Genomic DNA, 26,251 nt, shown 5'->3' on the forward strand with positions numbered 1-26,251 from the left:
TCCTTCCGAGGAGTGGCTGGTGGATTTGAACCGCCAGCCTTCTGGTTAGCAGTCAAGTGCCTTAGCCACTATGCTACCAGAGCTCCCGGCAAATATGTATTAGTCTGTTATTATAAAAAGCCAAGGAAAGGTTTATATATGGAAGTGGGAGGGGAGGGAACATTGTTAGATAGGTAGAGACAAGTATTGATTTGGGTGAAGAGAAGGGTAATGTACCCAATGTAAGTGACCAACATGGTGGCATTGAGTGAGAGGAAGACATAGAGAGGTACATGGAAGGTACAGACAACGAAGGTACAGACAACAAAGATGAACACAGGACTGTGTTGCCAGTGAAGGTAGACATGGCTGTTTCAGTGGGGGGGGGGGGCAGTGCCCAAGACCACGTGTAGGGTTGGCAGACAGTGTCTCTACAGGTGTATTAGTATGTTCTATAAGAATTCCCAGGTATGTAGTAGCGCTGACAAGGGACAAGGTTGTAGTCACTTCTTGGCCACAGCTAGCTACCCAGAGGGAGGGAGTAGTTGGACCTGTGGGCTTGGAACCATAGTCGCAGGGGACATCAAGCTCAATTGGCATAACATACTACACAAAACATTGTTCCACCTCCTACTTCGATGAGTAGTGACTGGGATCTAAAAAGCTTGCAAGTGGCCATTTAGATGCAACAACAGGTCACTCCTCATCCCCTGCAAAGAAGAATGAAGAAGACTAAAGATTCATGGAAAAAATTAGTCCAAGCAACTGTACACCATGCAATCCGCAGCCTATACAACTATGAGACCAGAAGAACTAGATGGTGCCCAGCTACCACTGTCAACCACTTGGAGGGGGATCTATGTAGGAGATTCTGAATAGCGAGGGAGAACAATGTGGAACAAAACTCAAAATCATTTGGAAAAAAGGGAGGAGCAGTTTTGCTAGTCAGCCTGGTAGAACCACTGAGACTATGGCCCCTAGCTGCCCTTCAGGTCTGGAATTGAACCCACTCGTGTGGCTTCCAGCCAAACAAAAGGTAGGCTTATGAGGTGAACATTAGATTAGGTAAATACACTCCTTGGAGGGAACAGTCATGGGAGAATAGAAAGGCTGTGTATGCCCAGGGAGAGAGCTCAGGGGGCAGTAGTGTATGGAGGGAAGGACACAGGGAAGAGGTAATTATGGGGAGGAAGTGGGAGAGGAGTTGTTACATTGTGGTAAATTGTAGTGAATATCATGAGACAAAGTGAAGAGATTTGTCTATTCACTGCTGTATAGGAAGTGAATTTGCTCTGTAAACTTTCACCCAAATCACAATTTAAAAAATTAAAAATACTTTTTTTTGTCTGAGAGAGATTTATTACCTTTTAATTTATACTTTGCTTCAGTTCTGAATGTAATTAAATCAGTGTATCACTGGCAACAAAATTTTTAATGATTAATTACTTTCTTTTATTTGTTAGGAGTATGCAAAGTTCCCCAGGGTTTGCTGCCAATCAGAGAGGTTTGTATTCAACTTTAAACTCATGATTACTCTCATTGACTATTTATTGACAATACATGTGTCCTAGGTATATATATTTTTAAAGTTCTGTTTTTCCTAAGTAAACACACTACCATACTAAAAAAACAAAACCAAGCTCACTGCCATCAAGTCGACTCGACTCATAATGACCCTCCTTGGGTTTCCAAGGTGGTATCTCTATGAAAGTAGATTGTGCAGTCTTCCTTGTGAGGACTGGCTGGTGGGTTTGAACAGCCATCCTTCTCGTTAGCAGTCAAATGCCTTAGGCACTATGCCACCAGAGTGCCCATTATCATGTTGCTGTTGTGTGCCGTCAAGTCGGACCTGACTCATAGCGACCCCTCCTTGGGTTTCCAAGGCAGTATCACTATGGAAGTAGATTGCCCCATCTTCCTTCCGAGGAGTGGCTGGTGGGTTTGAACCGCCAGCCTTCTGGTTAGCAGTCATATTAGGAAATAGTATTTTTATTTATCATAAAAATAGACACTTGAAATAGTCCTTACATTCCCTATTGGCTCTCGTATAGTCTTTTAATTCTCATCCTCTAAGTTTCTTAATTTTAGGGATGTAATCAGTATGAAAAGAAGCCCTGGTGGTGTAATGGTTAAAGCACTCGGCTGCCAGTTCAAAGGTTGGCAGTTTGAACCCACCAGCCACTCCTCTGGAGAAAGATGAGGCAGTCTGCTTCTGTAAAGATTTACAGCCTTGGAAACTCTCTGGGCAGTTCTCCTCTGCCCTATAGGGTTGCTGTGTGTTAGAGTCAACTCCATGGCAATGGGTTTGGTTTTTGGGGATCAGTATGAAGTACTATAGAATTGTAACCTTGGACTTAAGTTTGGGTATACTCATTTCATTTCTTACAAAATTGTTACATTTAATAATTTTTTTAAAAGGGACTTTTTTATCCATCTGTTGGTTTATTAGGTTAAATAGTGGGACATACATCATGTACATTTCTTAAAATTCCTAAATTACTCTGACATTAACTTAATGTTTAAATGCTCATGTGTTTTAGCCAGAACAAGAAGTGGAATTGCAGAAATCAAACGGCAAAGAAGGCTTGCATCTCACACAGCTCCCGTCAGTTCAGAGTTGCTGGCTTTACCATATAATTCAGGACAGTTTACTACTTCTCCTTTGACAGCTACACAAGTTGTTCGACCAGCTGGCCAAATTTCAACTCCGTTAAGGTCGAGTTTTGTAGTGGTTAACCATTCTCAGTCACAAGACGCTGTAACTAGTAAGTTTAAATTTTCCTCTCCATCTGTTGACATTGGTCTAAGATCTTTAACTTGTGCTTTCAGATTTGATGATTAGGCCAACTTAAATATCTGTTGCAGAAATTAAGGAGACTGCTTTGTATTTCTCACATACATATAATGTATTCTTCTAATACTTATTTTGACTTTTTTTTTTTAAATCCTTGTGTACATGCTCTCTTTTTCAGTACAAATGAGACTTGTGAAGGTAAAACAGTATGAGTGAGCATTGGGGTAGTATCAGTAATTTCTTACACATTTTACGTTCTTGTGTTATTATTTATTGACACTATATTGTAAAATCTTAGGTTTGTGGACTATACTGTATTCATCTTAATATCTTTTATAATGTATTTACATAGTAGTCACACAGTAAATATTAACTGAATTTAATTTTGAGTGAAAAACTCCTATTTTATGCTACTTTTACAAATAATTCAGGTTTACAAAATTACTCAATTTCCTCAACTTGGGATTTTTTTGTTTTGTTTTGTTTTCTTAAAATACAGCCGGGGAAGCTTTAAATATAATTCCTGCTTCTCAGGAACGGAAAACTCATGCCAGTTTAATGTCTCCTGGTCGACGTAAAAGGTAAATGTTTTTTGAGAGACATTGTAAACTCAGGGGTACAGAAAACAAAGATAAACCCTCGTACGTATACAATTCTGCATTATTAATGATAACAAATGTTAATCTATGGGTAAATAGATGGGTAGACAAGCTGAATGATCAGGTATGTCTAGGCAAAAGGGAATACACCCATGACCATATATAAGGTTGGCAGACTATACTTCTACATGCATATATGTATATGCTGTAAGAACGGCCATGTAACTGGAACTAATGGGACAAAGTTACGATAACTTCTTAGGCAAAGTCAGCCATCCTGGTCGAGAGAGTTGTTGGATCTGTGGTCTCGGGACCATGGTTGCAGGGGACATCAAGCTCAATTGACATAACATACCACACAAAAACATTGTTGTACATCCTACTTTGGTAAGTAGCCACTGGGGTCTTAAAAGTTTGTAAGCAGCCAACTGGATATAATAATGGGTCTCTTCTCATCCAGAGCAAAGAAGAATGAAGAAAACCAATGAAACAGAAACAGTCAGTCCAGGGGACTAGTGGACCATGTGAAATCTCAGCCTATATGACCATGAGACCAGAACTAGACTGTGCCTGACTACCACTGTCAGCCATTTAGAAAGGGATCACTATAGGGGATCATGGATAGAGTGGTAGAGCAATGTGGAACAAAGCTCAAAATCATTTAAAAAGGAGAAAAAAAAATAGGTTTACTGCTCTGATAGAGTCTGGTGAGACCCCCGAGACTGTGGACACTAGTTACCCTTCAGGTCTAGAATTGAACTCACTCTGTGGCTTCCAGCCAAACAATAAACAGGCATATAGGGTTAACGTTTATATCGGGTAGATACACTCTTTAGAACAATCAATCATGAGTGTTCAGAAGTGTAGAGTTTGCACAGAGGGATAGGTCAGGGGGCAGGAATGCATAAGAAAGGACACAGGAAAGAGGTGGAAATGGGAAGAGAGCTGCTACATGGTGGAGAATTGCCATCATTGTCATGAAACAAAATGTTTATGAACTGCTCTATGGAAAATGAGTTTGTAAACTTTCACCCAAATCCCAATAGAAATTTAAAAAAACAAAAAACATTGTAACCTGAATTTTAAAAAATGAGAAATATGCCAGATACTTGCACTGTGACTAAAACAGTAAGACTGGGTTAAGTTCTTGAGACTATTTGCTATTGTATTGTAAAACACATTTTTCACATTTTATCCTCCTTGCAATAAACCATAAAAATATCTAACATTTGCTGCACACTTTGCTTTTGTATATATACTTTTTCATTTCTTCTGCTCACCCAATAATGCAGTTGTTTTTACCCCATTTTAAAATGATCAGAATAAGAGCTTCTCTTACATTAAGTCTCGTAGCTGTTGTTGTTGTTGTTATGTGCCCTCGAGTCGGACCCAACTCATAGCGACCCCTCCTTGGGTTTCCGAGGCAGTATCACCATGGAAGTAGTGCCCCATTTTCCTTCCGAGGAGTGGCTGGAGGGTTTGAACCTCCAGCCTTCTGGTTAGCACTCAAGTACCTTAGGCACTACACTACCAGAGCTCCTACTCTTATAGCTAGTAAGTGCTAAAGCTAGACTTCAAATTCTTCTGAATCCTAGTCTAGACTTTTCCTACTCTGTTACCTTTTATTACTGCCATAAATTGAGAAACTATCTATTTACCATGATGACTTTAAAATGTATATACTCATATATGTCTTCATTTAATCTTTTAAACATACTAGTTAAAAGATAAGCTTTTAAATGTGTTTCAGTGAATCTCAAAAGAAAAGTCTCACTTTGTCTGGTCCTCATTCAACTATATGGAATTTTCAGGATCCAAATGCATTTGCAGTAGAAAAAGTAAGTAACATCCTAAAACTTTGTAACTTGAAATATATCTAAGTTACAAAACTACTGGTACACATAATGTGTGTATCATACAGTATTTCTGCAAGACTTTGCAGTGGAATAGCATTGGAATAGAGAATAGGGATGTGTAACTGAAGGAGATAGTCCAGTCAAAAGAGAAAGCATGTACAAATGCACCAATAAAAACCAGTGCTATGTTTGGGAAACTATTAATACTTTGTTGTTGCTAGATTGTGCAGTATAATAGAGCGTTTAACTGGGGCCACATTATTTTAAATCTCGTAAGAAATATCCTGAAGAGTCCCTAGGTGGAGCAAGAAGGTACACACTTGACTATTAGTGAAAGATTGTTCAAAACCTCCCCCAGGGCACCTAAGCAGACAGCCCTGCTAGTCTGCTTTTGAAAGTCACATTCTTGGAAACTCTGTGGAGCACAATTCTACTCTGAACACACGGGGTAACCTTGAGTCAGAATCAGCACAGGAGCAACTAACAAGAGCATAATATGCTAAAGAGTTTAAGCTGTATTCTGTAAATAATGAAGAGTTGGTGAGGAATCTGTGAAAATACTTGTAAGTTATAAATTTCAGCATTCAGTGTTTAGATAGAGGGAACCACCACAGCTTTTAAATTTCTACCTAGTTTTATTAAAATTACCCAGTTTCCATTAATTAGTTCTTTTTAAATAAACAATACTCTTTACTACTATTTTGCTAATACTAACTTTCTTTTACAGCAAATGGTTATTGAAAATGCACGAGAAAAAATATTAAGCAATAAATCTCTTCAAGAAAAGCTGGCAGAAAACATTAATAAATTTTTAACTAGGTAAGCTACGTTTAAACTGCCTGATTAGTTTTGTGTTACTAAAGTACACTGCTAAAGATTTTCCTTTGTGTGTTACAGTGACAACAATATTATTCAAATACCTAAGCAAACAGATAGCAATCCTACTGAGCCAGAGGCTTCAATTGATGAACTCCTGGGACTTCAGGTATGGGTAGGGTGTTTGTGTGTGTGTGTGTGTGTGTGTTTAAAATACATATAGTTAAAACTGATAGTATTTTAGTTTCATTTTAAAATGATTACCAACAGATTAAATGTCTAAAATGATTTAAAATACTCATTTAAGTCATTTAAGATAGCAGTTTCTTTCCTTCATTTTCATATGTAATTTGTTCCTGAGAAAAGCTTGTTGAATAATGAATTTTCATATAAAATCTATCCTGTATTATTTAATTGGGAAAAGTAGTAAGATATTCCTATCCCATCTAATAACTAAACTTTTCCAGATATTAGTAAAACACTCTTCTATACCCATACAACATCACAACATGGATTTTTAAGTTTTCAAAATTTACGCAATTCATTAATGAGTATATTTTTGTACAGTAAGCAACAATACAGTATAGATGCAAATCACAGTTATTCTACACTGCTACAAACTTTATAGTAATGTAAAGATAAAATGAAATAATATGTCATAGATACATAACAAATTCAAACAATACTTTTACCAAATAAAACAAACAAGGTACTTGAAGAAGGAAAGGTTAGTAACTGAATGAAGAATTGTCTATGTGAGATTTGCTGCTAACCAAATAAACATAGGAGTTGTAGTCACTGTTGCTTATATATGGTGGTAAAGGTGAAAGAGAATAAGCTGGTAATGGAGGAAATTTAAGTGTGTGTTTTGAGATTTGTCTGTGAGCAAATACTTTTTCTAAAGCAGCCAAGATTGTGACTAGCACACTTAACTCACTGCCATCGAGTCAATTCCAACTCATAGTAACCCCCATTGGGTGTCCGAGGCTGTAAATCTTTACAGAATTGTTGTTGTTGTTGTTATGTGCCCTTGAGTCAGACCCTACTCATAGTGACCCCTCCTTGGGTTACTGAGGCGGTATCACTATGGAAGTAGGTTGCCTATTCTTCCTTCTGAAGAATGGCTGGTGGGTTTGAACTGCCAGCTTTCTGGTTAGCGGTCAAGTGCCTTATTCAGTATACCACCAGAACTCCTGACTAGCATACTATATATATCCTTTTATTTAGACCCTTTGGACAGTGTAAACATTTTGTTTTTTGTTTTTTGTTTTTGTCATGCCCACATGAATTTTTCATACCAAGTTTTCTTTTAGATAATGAAATTTGGGTAAAACCACTGAATTTTCTTTTCGTTATTTTAATTCCTTCAGAATCCTTTTTTATTTTATTATTTAACTATTTAATGCATTTTCTCATAGAATAATACATAGATAGCTAAAATTGAAAATTTTAAATCTCCAGGTATTAAAAGAATATATAAGTACCCCTAGCCATAGTGTACTAAAACTGCTTTGAAATTTTAAATTTTAGCTGAAAAAAATCATACAAATTTTGTTTTTCATTCTGTAATAAGTGTTCATTTTTTGTTTTCTTAAGAAAAATCATCCCTTAAATCCTTAAGTAAGATTAATATAAACTTAAAGCAGCAAGAATTCATTAAAAAGAAAGATACCATGCTTATCCATTGACTTTGCATACCCTCTGTCATACTGCTATTAACTGTCACTCAGAATCAAACATTCTGTAGTTTGAGAAGTATCAATCTAATCTATTCACAGTGACTTTAAAAGGAAACAAGTTATTGTTTTTCCCAAAACAGCTTAGAAATGGGAGAGATTTCCAGCAACTCTCCTGACTGCTCATGAGGAGGGGACACTGTACCCCATCATTGCCCACCAGCAAGTTCTTCAGGAGTAAATCCTGTCCTCAAACTAGCAATTCAGAAAAGAAGTTCACATGTCCAGTAAACATGGCAATTACACTCAACTCAGTAATCAAAGGAATACAAATTAAAAGAAGAGGTGACCTTTTTTAAAGACTACATTGATGAGAATGTGTACATTCTTATTCAGAATGGAATAGGCATTCTCATACCAGATTCTCTCTAGAAGATTGTTTGGCAGTAATTATCAACATTTTAAATATATATCCTTAGACCTGGTGAGTTTGCTGTTAAGAATTTATTCTTAGAAATGAATGGTTGCTGGAATAAAGATTTTCATTTTAGAATTATTTGCCGTAACTAAAAACTAGGAAAAATTCAAATGTCCAACTGTGGTAATTAGCTAATTTATGGCACCTGCAAAAAAAGACATGTTTGATAAAAGTTTCTTCCTTTTAGAAAGAGAGTGGTTTAAACATTTAGCTTTCTACTCTTCCACTAAACAGATGGAATTTTTGAAAATGCAAGCCTACCAGGACAAAGAAGAAAAGAGAACAGAACAGTAACAAAAGCTTGGAAGCCAAAATGGACAAGTAGTTAATGACTTCACATACCCAGTGCTCTAAGCCACTAACACAAAGTTCAGCATTTTATGACAGAAATCCCAAAATGGCTCAGGAAGTAGTACTGGTATTTCTAAAAGGAAATATAAACATGGAGCTACAAACATTTAGGAAGTATTTAAACTCTGTATCCTCTCCCCTTCTTACTCTCTTCCCAAGAAACATTGTTGTCACTCATGAAGTCTCCCAGCTGAAAATCCAACTAGCTCAAAAGAAAAGAACTAATAATGTACGTGGTTCTGCAGTATTGTTCTACGCCCTTGATTGTAGTTGCCAAGTTTCCCACATTGACATAGAGCTTTCAGGTAGCTTTTGGAAAGCCGCTTTTAAATATGAACAGACCAGCAGTATTGTCAAACAATTGAAGAAAGCGTTTAATATGAAAGAAACTAAAACACAAAACGGATGAGAGAGATTTCTATTGAAAGACTTGGGGTATGAAGAAAGCAGACATTACAGTATGATTTTATTTGTTACTATGTATACATAAGATAGTCTCTATATTCATTTTGCTTTAATATTTGGTAATATGTTCACCAAAGTGATTAACTAAATCTAGTAAGTTGAATTAAGGGGCATTCATCTTATACTGTCATAGTTTTATTACTTGAATTTCTTTTATGTGAGCATATTGTAGAGTTAAAATTAGCAGGGGACAATTCTTAGAAAGGACACTGCCTAAAAGTTAACATCAAATGTCCCCTCATTATTTTGCTGGTATTAAACCATCTTTATTCAGTTTAAGATCATGCCTTCAGCTCACTTTTTTTTTTTTGCAGAGTGAAATCCACATGTCTGAAGAAGCCATACAAGATATATTAGAACAGACAGAATCAGACCCAGCGTTTCAGGCACTCTTTGATCTCTTTGACTATGGTAAGTAAAACATTTCTTTCAAGGAAGATAGAAGAAAAGTTTCCTCAAATTCTTGGTACTTAACCGGAGAGACAAGAGTTCTTGTGGTGTAGTGCCTAAGGCATTAAGTGCTAACTAGAAGGTTGGTGGTTCAAAGCCACCAGCCACTCCATGGAAGGAAGAGGGGACAACTTACTTCAATAAAGATTTACTGCCTCAGAAACCCCTTGGAGTCGCTATGAGCCAGAATTGACTTGATAGCAGTGAATTTGGTTTTGATTTTTTTTTTAACCCAAAAAAAAAATTTTAAGCAACATTCCCCAGAGCCTCTGAAAATTGCTATTTTCGTTATAGCAAACATATGGATGTATATGAAAGGGTGTTGGTTTGGTTTGGAGTTGATTTGATTTGTTGGTACTTAAGGAAACTTCAGCTATAAATACAGAAAATGGTTTTGTTTTTTGTTTTTGTGAGTGTGTTCTCAGTCAACAAGAATGTATGAAGGCCTACTGCGTGTACAATGTACTTAATACTGCTAATACAAAAGGAATACAAAACCTGGTTATTGCCCTCAATCTTCTGGTCTAGTGCATTAGTTACCAAAGTGCAGTCCCTGCACCAGCAATATCAGTATTACCTGGGAACTTGTTAAAATGCAAATTCTTGGGCTGTGCAGCTGATTCTGATAAGTGTTAAAGCTTAAGAACTACTGGTCTGATGGAAAAATTTTGTACTTACAAATGACACACAGCATGTTAAAAACATCCAGAAGACTATACCTAAAACCAAAGTTTAACATTGACTTGACCACTGTCAAGTAGTATTGATGCATATTTTTATTTTCATTATTTAATCAGTTATTCCCTTTTTAACAGGTAAAATAAAGAGTAATAAAAATATACCACATGGCATTTCCAGTCAGCACATGGAAACTAATCCCAGTGTAATCTTAACAGATGAAACTAATCTAGCAGTTAAAAGCCCTTTTGAAACACAGGCATCTGGTAAGGATTTAATTTTGTTAATATCCTCAATCTGTATCTTGATATTTTTCTTAAAATTTCAAAGGTGGAAAATATTATTTACATTTAATTTGAAGGTTGTTCAAATTACTACATAGGTCATTTTTTCTATTTCTAGTTTACTAAAAAATTTGCCTTTTAATGTTTTTTTTAAAAGGTGTAATTGTGTTACTCATTCTGTCTTGATGTATAGATTTTTGACATGAATAATATGATACTAATAGTGTAAACCAGTTGGACAAAAGTCTGTAATACTTGACATAACTTTATTTAGGCACAAATTTGAATCCCTCATTTGTACGGTTGGTATGCGGGTATCAGTCATTCAGCCTAGTAAGTGTCTTCTTGGTATCTGTATGTCACCTGTCTAAGAGAAATTATGTACTATAGTGGTGGTCTGGGATTTGAAGATTTATGAGGTTTTAAGTCATTTCTTCTATGTGTACTAAAGTTTTTTGGTCTTCGTTTTTCATTTCTGCCTTCCATGAAATGCCATTGTAGCACATAATTGTTAGGTGCCGTTGAGTCTGTTCCGACTCATAGAGACCCAATGTGACAGAGTAGAACTGTCCCATGAAATTTCCTAGGCACATGCTAAATGCTTAACTAAATGAGGGAAGACAGTGAATAAGTCCATCTGAACTCTTTAAGAGTATGGCACAGTTAAATGCTCAACTACTAGCTGAAAGGTTGTCAGTTCGAATCTACCCAAAGGCACTTTGGCAGACAGGTCTAGAGATGTACTTAGGAAAATTCACTGCCTTGAAAACCCTAGGGAGCACAGTTCTGATACATACTTGCCATGAATCTGAATCTACTCAATAGCAACTAAAAAACAGCACTCTTAAAATATTTGCCAAATTTTTTAAAAAACTTGTTTTTCTTGTGAAACATAATATACATGCACAGAAATGCACAATACATGTGTGTCCAGCTCATTGAATTGCCATGAAGCAAATATCCATGTAACTACCTCCCAAGTCAAAAGACAGAACACTGCCAGACTACAAATCCCCTGTTCACATCCATTTCAATCACTACTCCCTCAAACCCCACTCCTCAAAGGTGACTGTTATCCTACCTTCTCAGGTTTTTGCAAAACTTTTTTGCCTTTTCATTACCACCTCTATGCTGTCTACAGCAATCTCTACCAAAATTATCTTTTCTACTCACATGTTCTTTTCTGCTCACCTATTTTTTAAAAGTCATCACGTCCTACTCCTAAAAATCTACTGGCTTCAAATTTCAAATTTTATTTTCTAAAAATTAGTTTTCTGATACCTCAGGCTACACTGCCCTTTGGAGTCTTCTGCCTATACCAAGCCCAGTCCTCCATTTTCTCTTACACTGAATTATAGTCAGGTGTGTCTTTCTCGGGAGCCCTAGTAGTGCAGTGGTTATTCACACAGCTGCTAACTAAAAAGTTGGCAGTTCAAACCCACAAACTGCTCCGTGGGAGAGAGGTGTGGCAGGCAGCTTCTGTAAAGATTTACAGCCTTGGAAACCCTATAGGGTAGTTCTCCTCCGTCCTGTAAGTCACTATAAGTTAGAATTAATTTGATGGCAATGAATTTGGTGTCTTTCTCACTATATATTATATCTGGAATATAATGTTGTGTTTTAGTTAAGCTCTTACACTATACAAAATGAAACTTGAAATCTTTCTTCTAAAAAAAAGTCTTCCCACTTCACTAAGAAAATGACTGCTTCCTCTGATTTTCTGTAACCGAGACATAATTTCCAGTATTCTTTCCATTAAGGATTCAGTGTGCTCTGCACCAGATAACCACTTTACCAGTGTCATAGTAACAGCACTGTATGACAGTTAACATATTTTTCTGTTTTGTTTTTCTCTTGTATTTTTCATTTGGTTTATGTTAATATTTTCTGTCTTAAACTGAATGCTTTAAAGCACAGTATAGCGTTGCTAGAGTGGTGTTTTTAAAATCCCCTTTCTTCTCATGCCATCCATCATACTTCTATATATTTTTCAAGATCATTTATGCTTTTATAATGCTTTTCCAGTCTCCTGGTAGAAAGAATTGCTTTTATTCCTATTACAGTTGTTACAGTGCTTTATTTGTAACTTTCTAATCTGTATCTGCCTCCCTGACTAGACTGATCTCTCCAAGGGCAGGAACTAGGTCATTCATCTTTCTACCTCAATACCAAACATAGAGTTTGTCCTTAGGAAATGTTTATTGAATGTTAAAAAGTACACAATGAGATCAAATGTTGATCATGAAAAATATTCTTTGTGCCATTTCACCTGTAACTGCAAGAGTATAGCAGATAAAATAAAGTCAATAGAAATAGTAGAAGTTGGAAAGTCAGCTGTTCCTGAAAAAGAAAAGAAAAATAGATGTTTGGAGCCAAGTTTTAGGGTTGGTTGGTTGGTTGGTTTTGAAACATATTGGTAAATATTAGTTGTTCTTTAACTTGTGTACTGTTCCTTCATTATATCATCTGTTGTCTAAGAAATTTGGCAGTTTGGCACTAGTATAAAAAGGGATCAATTATTAGAGAACTACTTCTAAATTTCTCAATATTCAGAAAATGGGGGATAGAGTTTGTCAGACTTTACTTTCTGGTATGTCAAAGATTAGTTACTTCCTTGGTAAAATAAGTTTTACAGTAAAGATGACTACCTCAGAACTTGAACATATCCACCATATCTTTCTATCATCGTGATATTTTACAGATGATCAGCCCCCGTTTTGTACAGCCTATCAAAATGAAGAAGCATCAAATACTTTGAAGGATGGCAGCAACCATGATGAGCTTAGACAGGAAGCCCAGGAACATTTTTCCCAAATAGGCTCTAGCATCCAAAAAAAGGCCTTTAAAACAGCTGTACCTGTTGAACAAAAATGTAACCTTGATATTACCTTTGAGTCTGTGCCTAATTTAAATGACTTTAACCAAAGAGGAAATTCTGATGCTGTGTGTAATCAGCAGTGTGCTGAATTATACACCAGTCAGATGTCCACTGAAACTGAAATAGCTATGGAAGTTGAAAAGAATTCGTTGTCTCCAAGTGTTCCAAGTGAGTCTCAGTTACAGCCTGATCAGTCTGATATACCAATAACTTCATTTATTTCACTTGGTGATGAAACTAACAGTGAAAACTTACTTCTCTCTGGAAAAAGTTCCCAACCTATGTCCCAAAATACTTCAGTGACTGGAAAACCATCTGGAAAAAGTCAATTTTGTGAAAGTTCTAATGATACATTAAGACTTAAGACTAATTTTCATAATTCCAAGTCACCAGATTCTAATGAAATTCACCAGAATAAAATTGAAATTAATAACATATTACCAGTAACATCACAACAACTTTCCGATTGCCAAGATAATTCTTCACTCCAAAGTAAAATATTACCTATTTCTGTTGAAAATTCAGGTTTAAATGTATCTGGTCAACAAGTAGACATTTGTCTTAGAGATTCCATAGCTGAAGTTAAACAACTATCTGATGAGTCAGTGTCTGTTGAGTTAAAGCATACGGAAAATGAAACTCGGCCATCAAAGTCTGAGAAAGCTGCTTTGGATTCACAAGAGTCTTCTTCTTCTATAAAAGAAGATGGAGATACTATTTTTCTCTCTCTGAGTGAAAATAATAACTGTGTGGAAGTGGCTTTGATGCCTCCAGAGGTCAGTCCTATAGAAGACAGTCACTCTCTTCCTTCAGAATCTGTGTGTTCTTCAATGGGAGATTCCAACTCTGAGTCTCAAAATACTGGTGATAAACCTTCTAGGGACAGCTCAGCAGAGGTAGATACATCAAATATTGTCTCCCTCAAAATTATCATCAGTGATGATTCATTTGTTTCCTCCGATACTGAACTTAACAGTGCTGTTTCTAGTATTAGTGGCGAGAACTTACCAACTATAATTTTGTCTTCTGCTAAATCATCTACCAAAAATGCAGAATTAGTTAAAGGCCTATCTTCTGAAGAAACTGCAGGTGCTGTTGTATCTGCTGAAGGAATTGGAAATTCAGCCACAGTAGAACAGAGTCTTTTAGCCCTCAAACCTGAAGATGCTACAATAAATAACACTCAGAATGAAGATAGCATTTCTACTTCAGCAAATGTTACACCTTGTGTTTCCAAGGATGGAGGATACATACAGTTGATGCCAGCTACAAGCACAACTTTTGGCAATTCAAATAACATTCTAATTGCTACCTGTGTGACTGATCCAGCAGTCTTGGGAACACCTGCAAGTCAGTCTAATGTTGTGGTGTTGCCTGGAAATTCTACAGCTATTACTGCTCAACCTCCAGCACCTCAGTTACAGACACCTCCAAGGTCAAACAGTGTGTTTGCTGTCAACCAGGCTGTATCACCAAACTTTTCACAAGGTAACTTTAAGAACATGGTGACTTTCGCTACTCTAGAATGGGATCTAATTTCTCTTATATGTAGAATTATTAATTGGGAAGTAATAAATCATGGATAGATAATGTGAGAAAAAAATATTCTGAAATTTGTGATTAGACATCCTCTTTACTCTGACTGATTAATTCCATCATACCTGTTTTTTAATCATCTGGTAAGCTGTGAATTTCTTGAGTATTTTACTCTCTTTCCTCAGTTACTTCCCAGTTCATATGCTAATAAGCTACCAAAAGAGAAAAGAAAACAAAGACTAACTCATCAAGTAGCTGTGTTGCTACTAAAGTCAATGTTGTTAATGACATGAGACAAAGTATATGTGAACTGCTGTATGAAAAGTGAATTTACTCTGTAAATCTTCATCCAAATCCTAATTTAAAAAAAAAAATAACAAAGTCAATGTTGTTGATTTTTTAAAAAATAACTGTTATAATCTCAATTTTCAAGGAATTAATTATCTATTTGGAGAGACATTATAAGATATAACCTGAGTATTTCTCCATAAAGCCCTTTCTAATTTATCCCTGCCTTCCATAATCAATCCATCTTTAGAACCTTGTGTTCATAGAGGCTCTTGTAGCATTTATTACATGTAGTTATATGTATAGTTGGTGATTGATAAATCTGTCATTTTGGTCATTCTTTATTGTAAGTTCCTCAAGGACAGAATTTATGACACATCATCATCATTTTCTGACTGTTTAAGATAAAGAAGTCAGAATTGGTAGAGAATGTGGGACTTGAGCTGAAGCTTAGAGAAGTAAAGTAGAATTTGGAGTAAAAAGGAAGCAACCCAAGCATAGGTGATGAATTTGAGAGACCAAACTAGGTGTGTATGAAAGTGAGATCAACCTGGCGGCAGCAGTTAGGGAAAAGGCTCATTTATTAAAAGGTCAGAACTAAATCACATTGTTGATTCTAAGGGCCACATAGACATGGTGATTTTCCCCTCATAGTTTTGATTGTTGTATACTTACCTCGTCCCTTTTTGACCAATACATTGAAATAATAGGGGGTTATGAGCATAAGGGAGGTAGAAAGTTTTAAGTGACATGAAAGAAATAGATGGCATGGAAAGAGGGTAAGTGCTCTTTCAGACTTTGACTGATTTGTTAGATACGTACCTTTGATACCTGGTCTCACAATCATTGCTGGCTGTGCTGTACTGTAAAGGGCCTGCTGCCTTGCTGCTGGCTAGTCATCACACGTACGTGGAAGATCTTGAGCTGTGTACCTTCAGTTGGGATCTAAATTTTAAAGTGTAAGATTCAGACTCACAGCCTTCAGTACAAATTTTCTAATCATTTCCAATATTGTTTTCAATATAATATATACTTATAATATGATTTTCTGGCTGGAGAATCTTAGGCTTCCTCATGATGTTTACCATGGCTAAATGCCATAATAAGACCACTTTATCTTCACATTGACTGTGTTAATTTGTTAGCCTTCATGCTGTTTTGAAATCAGTTTTTAAAAAAGGAAAATTAATCTATTATCTTAAAAGGAAGAGGGATTATAATTTTATAGAATTTATTTCAAAGTAGTCATTTTGGTGTTTTATGCTTACGAGGGTAAACCTTATTTTATTGAGAATTGTTTTTTTAGGATCTGCTATCATAATTGCTTCTCCAGTCCAGCCAGTGCTTCAAGGAATGGTGGGAATGATCCCTGTATCTGTAGTTGGACAGAGTGGAAGTACCTTTTCTGCTCCTCCTCGTCAGGTAAGATTTATAACTGAAAACAGAACAGTGAAGCTTTTCAAACAGTGTAATTAATGGCTTTATCTCTTCTAGGTCCTTCACATGCCTTTGGCAGCACCTGTATGCAACAGAAGTATCCCTCAATTCCCCGTCCCTCCAAAATCCCAGAAAGCTCAGGGACTAAGAAACAAGCCTTGTTCAGGTACATTTTTAAGTTGGTTAATGTCAACTTCATATCTTTATATTTATTTATTTGTAGGAATACCTGAATATTTTCTATTTGAGTACCTACATCTTTCCGAATAGTTGTCTTCCAACCTTTGCTTAAAGGCAGCCAGCTCTACAACTAGACAGCTCTGTGAGAAAGTTGTTTTCTTTGTTGAATCCTTTACCTTCTTGTCCTCTAGTCCTACACTTGTCCTTTGGCTTGACCTAAGATTAGTATGAGCCGTATTTTTCCTGACAGTTTCAAAGTATTTAGTAAATACCTTATGTATTTCTATGATGGTTTATAGCAGTACTTCTCAAATTTTAATGTGTTTATGAATTACCTCAGCATCTTGTTAAAATGTAGATAATGAATTAATGGCGTTGAAACAGGGCCTGGGATTTTGCATTTCCAACAAGCTTCCACTTAATGCCAGTGCTACTGATAACCATTTTTCACAATAGCAAACAGATGGAAACAACCTAAGTGCCCATCAGCAGGTGACTGGATAAACAAGATGGTACGCACAATGGAATATTGCACAAGATTAAAGAGTAACAGTGAATCTGCAAAACACCTCATAGCATGGATGAACCTACAGGACATTCTGCTGAGTAAAATTACTCAATCATAAAAGTACAAATACTGTATAAGACCACTACTGTAAAAAGTCAAGAGAAGTTTATATACAGAAAGAAGCATTGCTGACAGTTACCAGGGGTAGAAGGCAAAAGGAGGATAAATCACTAAGTAGAGGGTTGTTGTTGTTGTTGTTATGTTATGTGTACCATCTTGGTGTTATGTGCCATCGAGTCGGACCCAACTCATAGAAACCCCTCCTTGGGTTTCCGAGGCAATATCACTATGGAAGTAGATTGCCCAACCTTCCTTCTGAGGAGTGGCTGGTAGGTTTGAACTGCCAGCCTTCTAGGTAGCAGTCAAATGCCTTAGGCACTTTGCTACCAGAGCTCCTAAGTAGAGGGTAGACATGTATTAATTAACTTGAGTGGTAGTCTTATATCTATTAAAGAGCTGCTTTGTTCTCTTTTTTTATTGTGATGAAAATACGCATAAAAAAAACACACCATCCCAACAGTTTCTACATGTACAGTTCAGTGACACTGATTATATTCCTCAAGTTGTACAGCTATTCTCACTATACTTTTCCAAATCATTCCACCACTGTTAAACTCAGTGCCCCCTTAGCAGAAACTTCCCCTTCCCTCCCTTCCTTCCACCCTTTTGTAACCACTAATAATCTTTGGTTTTTATATTTGCTGCAGGATTTTTTCCTTTGCAACTGACTGACTTCTCTCAGTATGATAGTTACAAGGTTCATCCATGTAGTGACATGCATCAGGACTTCCTTTCTCTTTTGATGGCTGGATACTATTCCATTATATGTATCCACCACATTTTGTTTATCTGTTCATCAGTTGATGAACATTTAGATGGTTTCCATGTTTTGGCTGTTGTGAAAAGTGCTGTAGTGAACATTGGTATACATATTTTGGTTTGTATTCCAGCCTTCATTTCTTCTGGGTATATACCTAGGATTGGGATTGCTGGCTCGTATGGTAGGTGAATGTTCAAATTTTTGAGGAACTGCCAAACTAATTTCCACAGTGGCTGTACCATTTTACGTTCTCACAAGCAGTGGTTGACAATTCCAGTTTCTCCACATGGAGTGAACAGCTAGCTCTTTTCCCTTCTATTAATCATTGCCATTTACTAGTAGGAAGGAAATGGTATGTGTTCTGGTTACCTAGTGCCACTCTGACAAGAATATACCACAAATGGGATGGCCTTAACAAGCAGGAGTTTATTCTTAAAATTTGGAGGCTTTAAGTCCAAGTTCAAAGCACCAGGCTCTAGGGGCTGGGTGAAAGCCCCTCAACCTTGGGGTCCAGCTCTGCCTCTTGCTCCCACCCCACTGGAGCTAGAGGTGTTTCTTCACTCAGACAGCTGCTGGCTCCTGAGGCTGACAAACCCAAGGTTGACAAGTAAAAAGGCACAGTCCTGATGTTATCAAAACCACACAGCAGGCCAGTAATTCAAGTCCATTGCAAGTCCCAAGGTCGGCAGAGCACAGCAGGCTGCTGAGCAATGACACGGCTACATGCAGAGTCCTAGCATGCCATAAGCTAGAGACCATTCCCAATGCTGCTTCTTATATACAGGAAGCAGACCACATACCCAAAGCAGCTATACAGCTGCCTGTAGTAGATCCCCCCATGGAGTTGATTGCTAGTCTCATCATGTGGAATAACTACCACCAGCGCCCAGCCACTCAACCAGGCCCAGCCAAGTTGACATACAAACATAACCACCACAGTATGTCATTGTAGTTTTGATTTACATCTCTGTAATGGATAATGTCATTGATCACCTTTTCCTGTGTTTGTTGGTCATTTTAATATCCTTTTCTGTGAAATGTCTGTTCTAGTCCTTTGCCCAATTTTTGATTGGATTGCTTGTCTATTTGTTGTTAAGTTGCAGAGTTTCTATATAGAGAGAGATTTTTAATATTAAACTGTTGTCAGATACAAGGTTCCTGAAATTTTTTTCTAAATAAGTAGGTTGTCTTTTCACTTTTTTTGATAAGTCCTTTAATAAACAAAGTATTTAATTTTTATGAGAGCCCATTTACCTGTTTTGTCTTTTGCTATTTGTGCTTTTGTTGTCGTAACTGATAACCTATTGTAACAATTAGGCTCCATGGCCACACCCCTACATTTTCTTCTAAGAATTTTATGGTTTTAGTTTTTGCATTTAGGTTCTTGATCCATTTTAAATTTGTTTTTGTGGATGGTATAAGACTTGGATCCAGATTCACTGTTCTGCATGGAGAAATCTTGTTTTCTCAGCACCACTTATTAAAGAGATCCTTACCTCCCCTTTGAATGGACTTAGCATCATTGTAGCAAATCAGTTGACCATTGATGTATGAATTTATTTCTGGACTCTCATTTTTATTTCTTTGATCTATATCTCTATTATCATACCAGTACCAGGCTGTTTGAATTACTGCAGCTTTATAATAATATGTTTTAAAATCACAGATGGTGAGTCACCTAGTTTATTTTTCCTTCAAGATTGCTTTAACTATTTGGGGTCCTTGCCCTTCCATGTAAATTTGAGAATTGGCTTTTCTATGTATGTCAAGAAAGTTATTGAAATTTTTATAAAGATTACATTGAATGTATAGATTGCTTTGGGTAGAATTGAAAATTGTATTAAGGTTTCCAATTCACAAATGCAGAATGTCCTTCCATTTATTTGGGTAGTCTTTAATTTCTTGTATTAATGTTTTACAGTTTTCTGTGTATGAGTCTTTAGCTTCCTGGTTAAATTATTTCTTTTATATGTTATTGTAAATAGTAATGTTTCCTTAATTTCCTTTTCCATTTGTTTATTACTGAGTCATAGAAACTTGGCTGATTTTTATGTATTGACTTTGTACCCTGCCACCTTGCTGAATTTATTTATGAGTTCTAAAGGCTTCCTTATGGATTCTGTGGAGTTTTCTATGTGTTAAGATAATGTCATCTGCAAAAACGAATAGTTTTACTTCCTACAAAACTTCTTTTTAAAAGCCAGTATGTTGAATGAAGTATTTCATTGGTACATTAGCTATCATTTAACACTTTTTCTCATGATGTGTGATACTGTGGCCTATTCCAGCTGCTTTCACAGGTGTATATTCTGTTTCTCAAGAATGTTTTCTAATTGATTCATATATAATTTTAGGAAAACAGGTAAATAATTTGGTGGATTCTTCAAATCATGCAGTCGGATTTCATGCACAAAGGTGAGCATAAAAGTAGTTTCTAATCATAAGATTATTTGAATGCTTAGGTTTAAAACGTAAAGGATTCTTTGTATTGGTACAAGTGATTGTTTTTTTTTTGTTTTGTTTTGTTTTTATTAGAACTGAAACTTCTGACAAGAATATGGCAACAGATCTTGGAAGAAAATTGGATGAAATCACGGTTCCCTTCTCAGGAGAGGGTACAATTCCAGCAAGCAAACCATTTGAAAGCCATAGACGGGTGCTCTGTTTCGATAGCACTGCCTCTCTGGTGGCAAATACACAGGGACCAAACCGTAAAACGGTGTCCCAAAACAAAGAAAAGAACGAAATTTCTTCTCTTAATCTTGACTCTCCCATTGTGTCTTCCCCTTTAAAGTCCCCTTCTAATAATATCAAAAAAGAGAGAGAAAAACCTCCTGTGCCTAAGATTTTATCTAAATCAGAAACTGCTGTTAGCCGGCATACCACCATGAGAGAAACTCAGCCAGAAAAGAAATCTTCACCAACAGAAATTGTACTGGAATCTTTCCATAAAGCAACAGCTAATAAGGAGAATGAATTGTGCGGGGATATGGAAAAGCAGAAAAATCCAGAAACTACAAAACTGTCTAATGGGCAGCAAAATGGGAGTTTACGAAATGAGAAAACTGCAGCATCATTGCAAGAACTGACCAAAAACCAAGGCACATCCTCAAACAGTAAAAATGTCATTTCAGGAGGAGCAGCTGTGAAGGATATAAAACAAGAACAAACTAAATCTTCCAGTTATTTGATTAACCCAGTAACCAAACATACAGAAATGTTACCAGATGTTCAGTGGCATAGCCCAGTAAATAGGCTTGGTGACAGTGGTGAGTTACCGGTACCCCGGACACCTGGCTCAGGGCCAGGAGAAAAACATAAAGAAGAACCTGCAGATGGTATCAAGGTCCCCTCTAGTAGGCGTTTCAGTGAAGACAGTGGCACACCCAAAGTAATGGTCCCTCCTGTCACCCCAGACTTGCCTGCTTGTAGCCCTGCCAGTGAAACAGGAAGTGAAAATAGTGTGAACATGGCTGCCCATACATTAATGATTCTCTCCAGAGCAGCTATCTCTAGGACTACTTCAGCAACTCCTCTAAAAGATAATACACAGCAATTTAGATCTTCAAGGAGCACCACAAAAAAGCGAAAAATTGAAGAGTTGGATGAGCGTGAGCGGAACTCCCGTACTAGTAATAAAAATCTTGGAAATCCATCAATACCAATGAAAAAGAAGAAGATTAAGGCAAGTTTGGAAGTTTTTATTTTGGGATGCCACCTTTGCTATTGCATTAATAATTAGGTTAGTGAGCTTAGCATTTTTTTTTTTTTTTTTTCCACAACTGTCTTAACTGTAAATGTTGTAGTCAAGATTGCTTTGAGTTTCTGTTAACGAGATACATTCTGTAGCAGTGTTTCTCAGCCAAGTGTGGTCCTCAGAAATTGTCTGGAAGAAATGGCAGTTTCAAAACAGTTGTTAAGGCATTTATTTGTGGATGTTTTTCTTGGTATCTTAGTTATCTAGTGCTGCTGCAATAGAAATATCACAAGTAGGTGGCTTTAACAAATTTACTTTCTCACAATTGAGAGGCGTACAAGTCCAATTCAGGGTGCTGGCTCTAGGGGGAAGGCTTTCTTACTCTGTCCGCTCTGGAGAAAAATCCTTGTTTCTTTTTAGCTTCTTTTGCTACATTCTTGGGGAATCATGAGGCATGTATCTTCCTCTTTCTTTGTGCTTGCTTGCTTCATCTGCTCTTTCATAAGTACATGAAGAGATTGATTTAAGATACACACTATACTGACTACCTCATTAATAAAGAAAAGCCCATTCCCAACTAGAACTATAATCACAGTTATTGGGGTTGGGATTTACAACACATTTTGGAGGGGACACAGTTTATCCATAACATTTGGGAAAAGCAGCCTTTATAGTTTTGTTATGGTAGGATCCAAGGTGGGATTTTTTCTTTTCTTTTTTTACAAAAATGGCACAGGGCATGAAAGATTGGGAAACCACTGTTGTGTTGAATTGTCAGGTAAAAATGACAAACTTGATGTATCATTGGTGTATACTCAATTAACTTTGGATGTATTTCTACTTCTCTGCATAATTAAAATTTTAATGGCCTGAAAATTTTGGCAATTTAGTAGTATATAGGAGAATTTAAAGGATAAAAAAGGGTAAAAAAAAATAAAAGCATTTAAAATCTAGTAAAATAACAGAATGGTCTGCTCTTTCCATTGTGTATCACAGCACATAAACACACCCACCCTCTGTTCTAAGACTTTCTATATAAAAGATAAAAAAGGAAAAAAAAGAAATTTTAGGTAGAGGGTTCTAAGTGACTTAAATTAGAAAGCTTTTAGGCATTGTTTAAGTTCAATATATTAACTTTCCCTCCCCCCCCTCTTTTTCACAGAAAAAGAAACTACCCAGTTCATTTCCAGCTGGAATGGATGTGGACAAATTTTTGTTATCATTACATTATGATGAATAAGTATTCTGAACATACATGAACAGTAGCTGTTGAAAACTGGTCTCCATGAAACTATGAGTGTAGGGAATGGGATATTGACAGAATCTGAAAGCATGACCTACGCTTTCATTGTACTGAAATTTCAATTTATGTCTAAATCATGCTGTTTCTGAAGCAGCTACCTAGTTTGTAAATAAACTTACCTGGAATATTTCTATTTTGGAGAAAGAAAAAAAAAAACATTTGCAGAATTATAAGTAAAGCCAATCTGCAAAACTGTATAGCTTTGAAATTGCATATTTGTAAATATTGTGAAAATTTGTTGAAATAGAGGTTAAATCAACCTAATGTTCTTACACTGTGTTTTCTTGACTTATTATATGACCCCCAATTCTGAGGCTTATTCATCTGGAATAGTTTCTCACTTTTCTTTTGGGGAAATTAATGCTTTTCTTTATAATTTGCCTTCAGTAGTTATCCAACAAGACATTTAAAAATATAGCCACTGAATAGTACAAAAGTGATAACCACCTCAACTGGTAGTAAAGTACCTAATCAGAGCGTAGCAGTTTGGTGATTTTGTTTTAGAATGAGTGCTTTACCACCCCTTCTTTATAACTGCAGCAAAGAGTATATTCTTGGAAATTTTACTTTTTAACTCTTTTCTTCTGATTGTTCTGGTCTCTTTGTTTTAAAGAGAGAATTTTATAAGCCATTTATTGAGTGTTTTAAGCTTTTGTTTATAATTTCTAAGATCTTTTGCAGAACTTTTAACTGTTAGACGGTTGAGCCATAAAAAGTTTTGTTGTATAGTGGTTGAGGTTTCTTAGTAAATATATACTTTTCTCCTAAATACTGGGGATTTAAAGAATTGCACTAATTCTTAGAACTCTTTACAAAATAGTGACCAATGCACATTAATTTAAATCTTGTATTCTATGTTAAAGTTTGTGTAAAGGATTATCTCCTGATTTTCTGTTAGAAAGCCATGGCCATCCTAAGATATAAAAAGGCAAATCATAGTTTTATATTTTATTTTGTTTCTCCTAGAATTAGCTGTGTTAAATAATTACATCTGTACTTAGATATAGTACATTGTCTCTGTATTCCAAAAAGTGTTAGAAAGAGTTAACTCTCAAAATGTCCTTGAGGGGAATGAAAGAGGTGCCTTCTCAGACTCACACACATCAGTCAAGTTAAATTGGTTTAAACATTTAAATGAAAACAAAAATTATAATTAGTACCCAACCAATTGTGCCTGGATATTAAAGTATGTTCTTTTAAGTGCTTTCTGTTTGATTAAATATTAGTATATTAGTTGTGTGTGTCCACCCCCCACAGTGTACATATTGTGAAAGAGTCAACTTCCTCAACCTTTTTTTTTTTTGTACTTAGACTTTAAAAAAATAAATTCACCCTACTATCTCATAACAGTTCTCAATGTGGAAATCACGTTGTCTTAATTGTTGAACTTCACTGCAAAAATTTGTGTTATAAGAAATTTTTATGATGTGGCAGTGGTCTTATTCCTAAGGAACTAAATATCATACAGTTAATGTTTATTTAACTCAACTTGATACTGTGCTACAGTTAGGTTTGAATAAATATTTTCATTAATTTATAAGTTTGAATTTATTTATATTGGCAATCATTCTTTTTTAGAAACAATAAATTCCTTTGTAAGTCAATTCTTACTTACTCTGGAGTTCATAAAGTGCTGCAAATTACAGATTTTTTGCTGACTCAATATTTATTGAATGTGCCTGCTTTGTATGTGCTAAGTATTAAGAATTTATACACAAACTAAAGTCACTTTGTTTGAGATTCTATGAGCCAGGACCTGCACCGTCTAGATGTAGTCCAAAAACAGCTTGTACTTGGAGCCTTCATTTATTTTCCAAAATAATACCATAATCTTCATTTTACCTTAAAAGTCCTTATGTCTTTAGCTTAATTGTACTGTTGTTCCTGATAACCTATCTTAACAGTCAGTTGCTCAGTGACTGCATTTCAAGGTTGAAGTATATCATAAATAAGAATGTGTGACTTAACTACAGTCAAAGATCTAGTCTGTAGTTTGTACATTACTTAGTGGTTAATGAGGCCAGTGTATATATCAAATCTTAGGGATCTTATCATTAAAATGCTTAATTATCTTAGCCCTAGAGATTATTAAAGTCATATAAATACATTGAAATTGTACATGAGATAAAGCTGGATGTCATGAGTCTTAGGGAGACCAACATTGGTACATTGATAAGCAGTTATTTTCTGACACTTAACTACTATGTGTTGTTGTTGTTATTGTTGTTGCTGCTGTTGTTATTGTTGTTGCTGTTGTTGTTATGTGCCTTCGAGTCGGCCACGACTCAGTGATCCCTCCTTGGGTTTCCAAGGAGGTATCACTACAGAAGTAGATTGCCCAACCTTCCTCCCGAGGAGTGGCCGGTGGGTTTGAACCGCCAGCCTTCTGGTTAGCAGTCAAGTGCCTTAGGCACTATATAACTACTATATATACTATACTAATTTCTCACAGCACCATCCTTCAGATTCAAGCCCAACTTCTCAAAATTGCATTTGAAGTTTTGACTTTTTTACACTCCTTTTTTTTTTATTGCGATTTGAGTGAAGATTTACAGAGCAAATTCACTTTCCATACAGCAGTTCACATATACTTTGTCTCATGTCATTGACCACAGTTTATCACAATGCAACAGCTCCCCTCCCACTTCCTCCCCATAGTTACCTCTTCCCAGTGACCATCCCTCCATACTCTCCTGCGCCCTGAGCTGTCTCCCCGTGCATAAGAAGCCCTTCCTTCTCCCATGATTGTTCTCTCCAAGGAATGTATCTACTTGAGGTAAATGTTCAACTCATATGCCTGTATTTTGTTTGGCTGGAAACCACAGGTGTGGGTTCAATTCCAGACCTGAAGGGCAGTTAGGGGCCATAGTCTCAGTGGTTCCACCAGGCTCTATCGGACCAGGAAACCTGGTCCCCACCTTTTTTTTTTTTTCCCTCCAAATGATTTTGAGGTTTGTTCCACATTGTTCTCCCTCTCTATCAAGGATCTCCTACATAGATCCCCTTCCAAGTGGATGACAGTGGTAGCCGGGCACTATCTAGTTCTTCTGGTCTCATAGTCGTATAGGCTGCAGATTGGATGGTGTACCAGTCTCTAGGACTAATTGTTTCCATGAAT

At 36.4% G+C, this 26,251-nt stretch overlaps 1 protein-coding gene across 1 annotated transcript in view; it reads left to right on the forward strand.

Moving 5' to 3' along the window:
- The window catches only part of LOC103193413 (protein NPAT), a 49,704-nt gene extending 26,634 nt beyond the window's left edge, over nt 1–23,070 (forward strand). Inside the window, exons 5-18 of the mRNA XM_007936617.1 lie at nt 1,443–1,483; nt 2,520–2,744; nt 3,273–3,354; nt 5,123–5,210; nt 5,956–6,047; nt 6,126–6,213; nt 9,329–9,425; nt 10,280–10,408; nt 13,128–14,792; nt 16,435–16,550; nt 16,623–16,731; nt 20,488–20,548; nt 20,669–21,818; nt 22,993–23,070. Of these exons, the coding sequence (XP_007934808.1) occupies nt 1,443–1,483; nt 2,520–2,744; nt 3,273–3,354; nt 5,123–5,210; nt 5,956–6,047; nt 6,126–6,213; nt 9,329–9,425; nt 10,280–10,408; nt 13,128–14,792; nt 16,435–16,550; nt 16,623–16,731; nt 20,488–20,548; nt 20,669–21,818; nt 22,993–23,070 (4,021 nt within the window). The remainder of the gene's footprint in view (nt 1–1,442; nt 1,484–2,519; nt 2,745–3,272; nt 3,355–5,122; nt 5,211–5,955; nt 6,048–6,125; nt 6,214–9,328; nt 9,426–10,279; nt 10,409–13,127; nt 14,793–16,434; nt 16,551–16,622; nt 16,732–20,487; nt 20,549–20,668; nt 21,819–22,992) is intronic.
- Nucleotides 23,071–26,251: the final 3,181 nt, after the last annotated feature.

The sequence above is a fragment of the Orycteropus afer genome, unplaced genomic scaffold (genome assembly GCF_000298275.1).
Source record: "Orycteropus afer afer isolate SDZICR_OR568_19922 unplaced genomic scaffold, OryAfe1.0 scaffold00036, whole genome shotgun sequence".
Lineage (NCBI taxonomy): Eukaryota > Metazoa > Chordata > Mammalia > Tubulidentata > Orycteropodidae > Orycteropus > Orycteropus afer.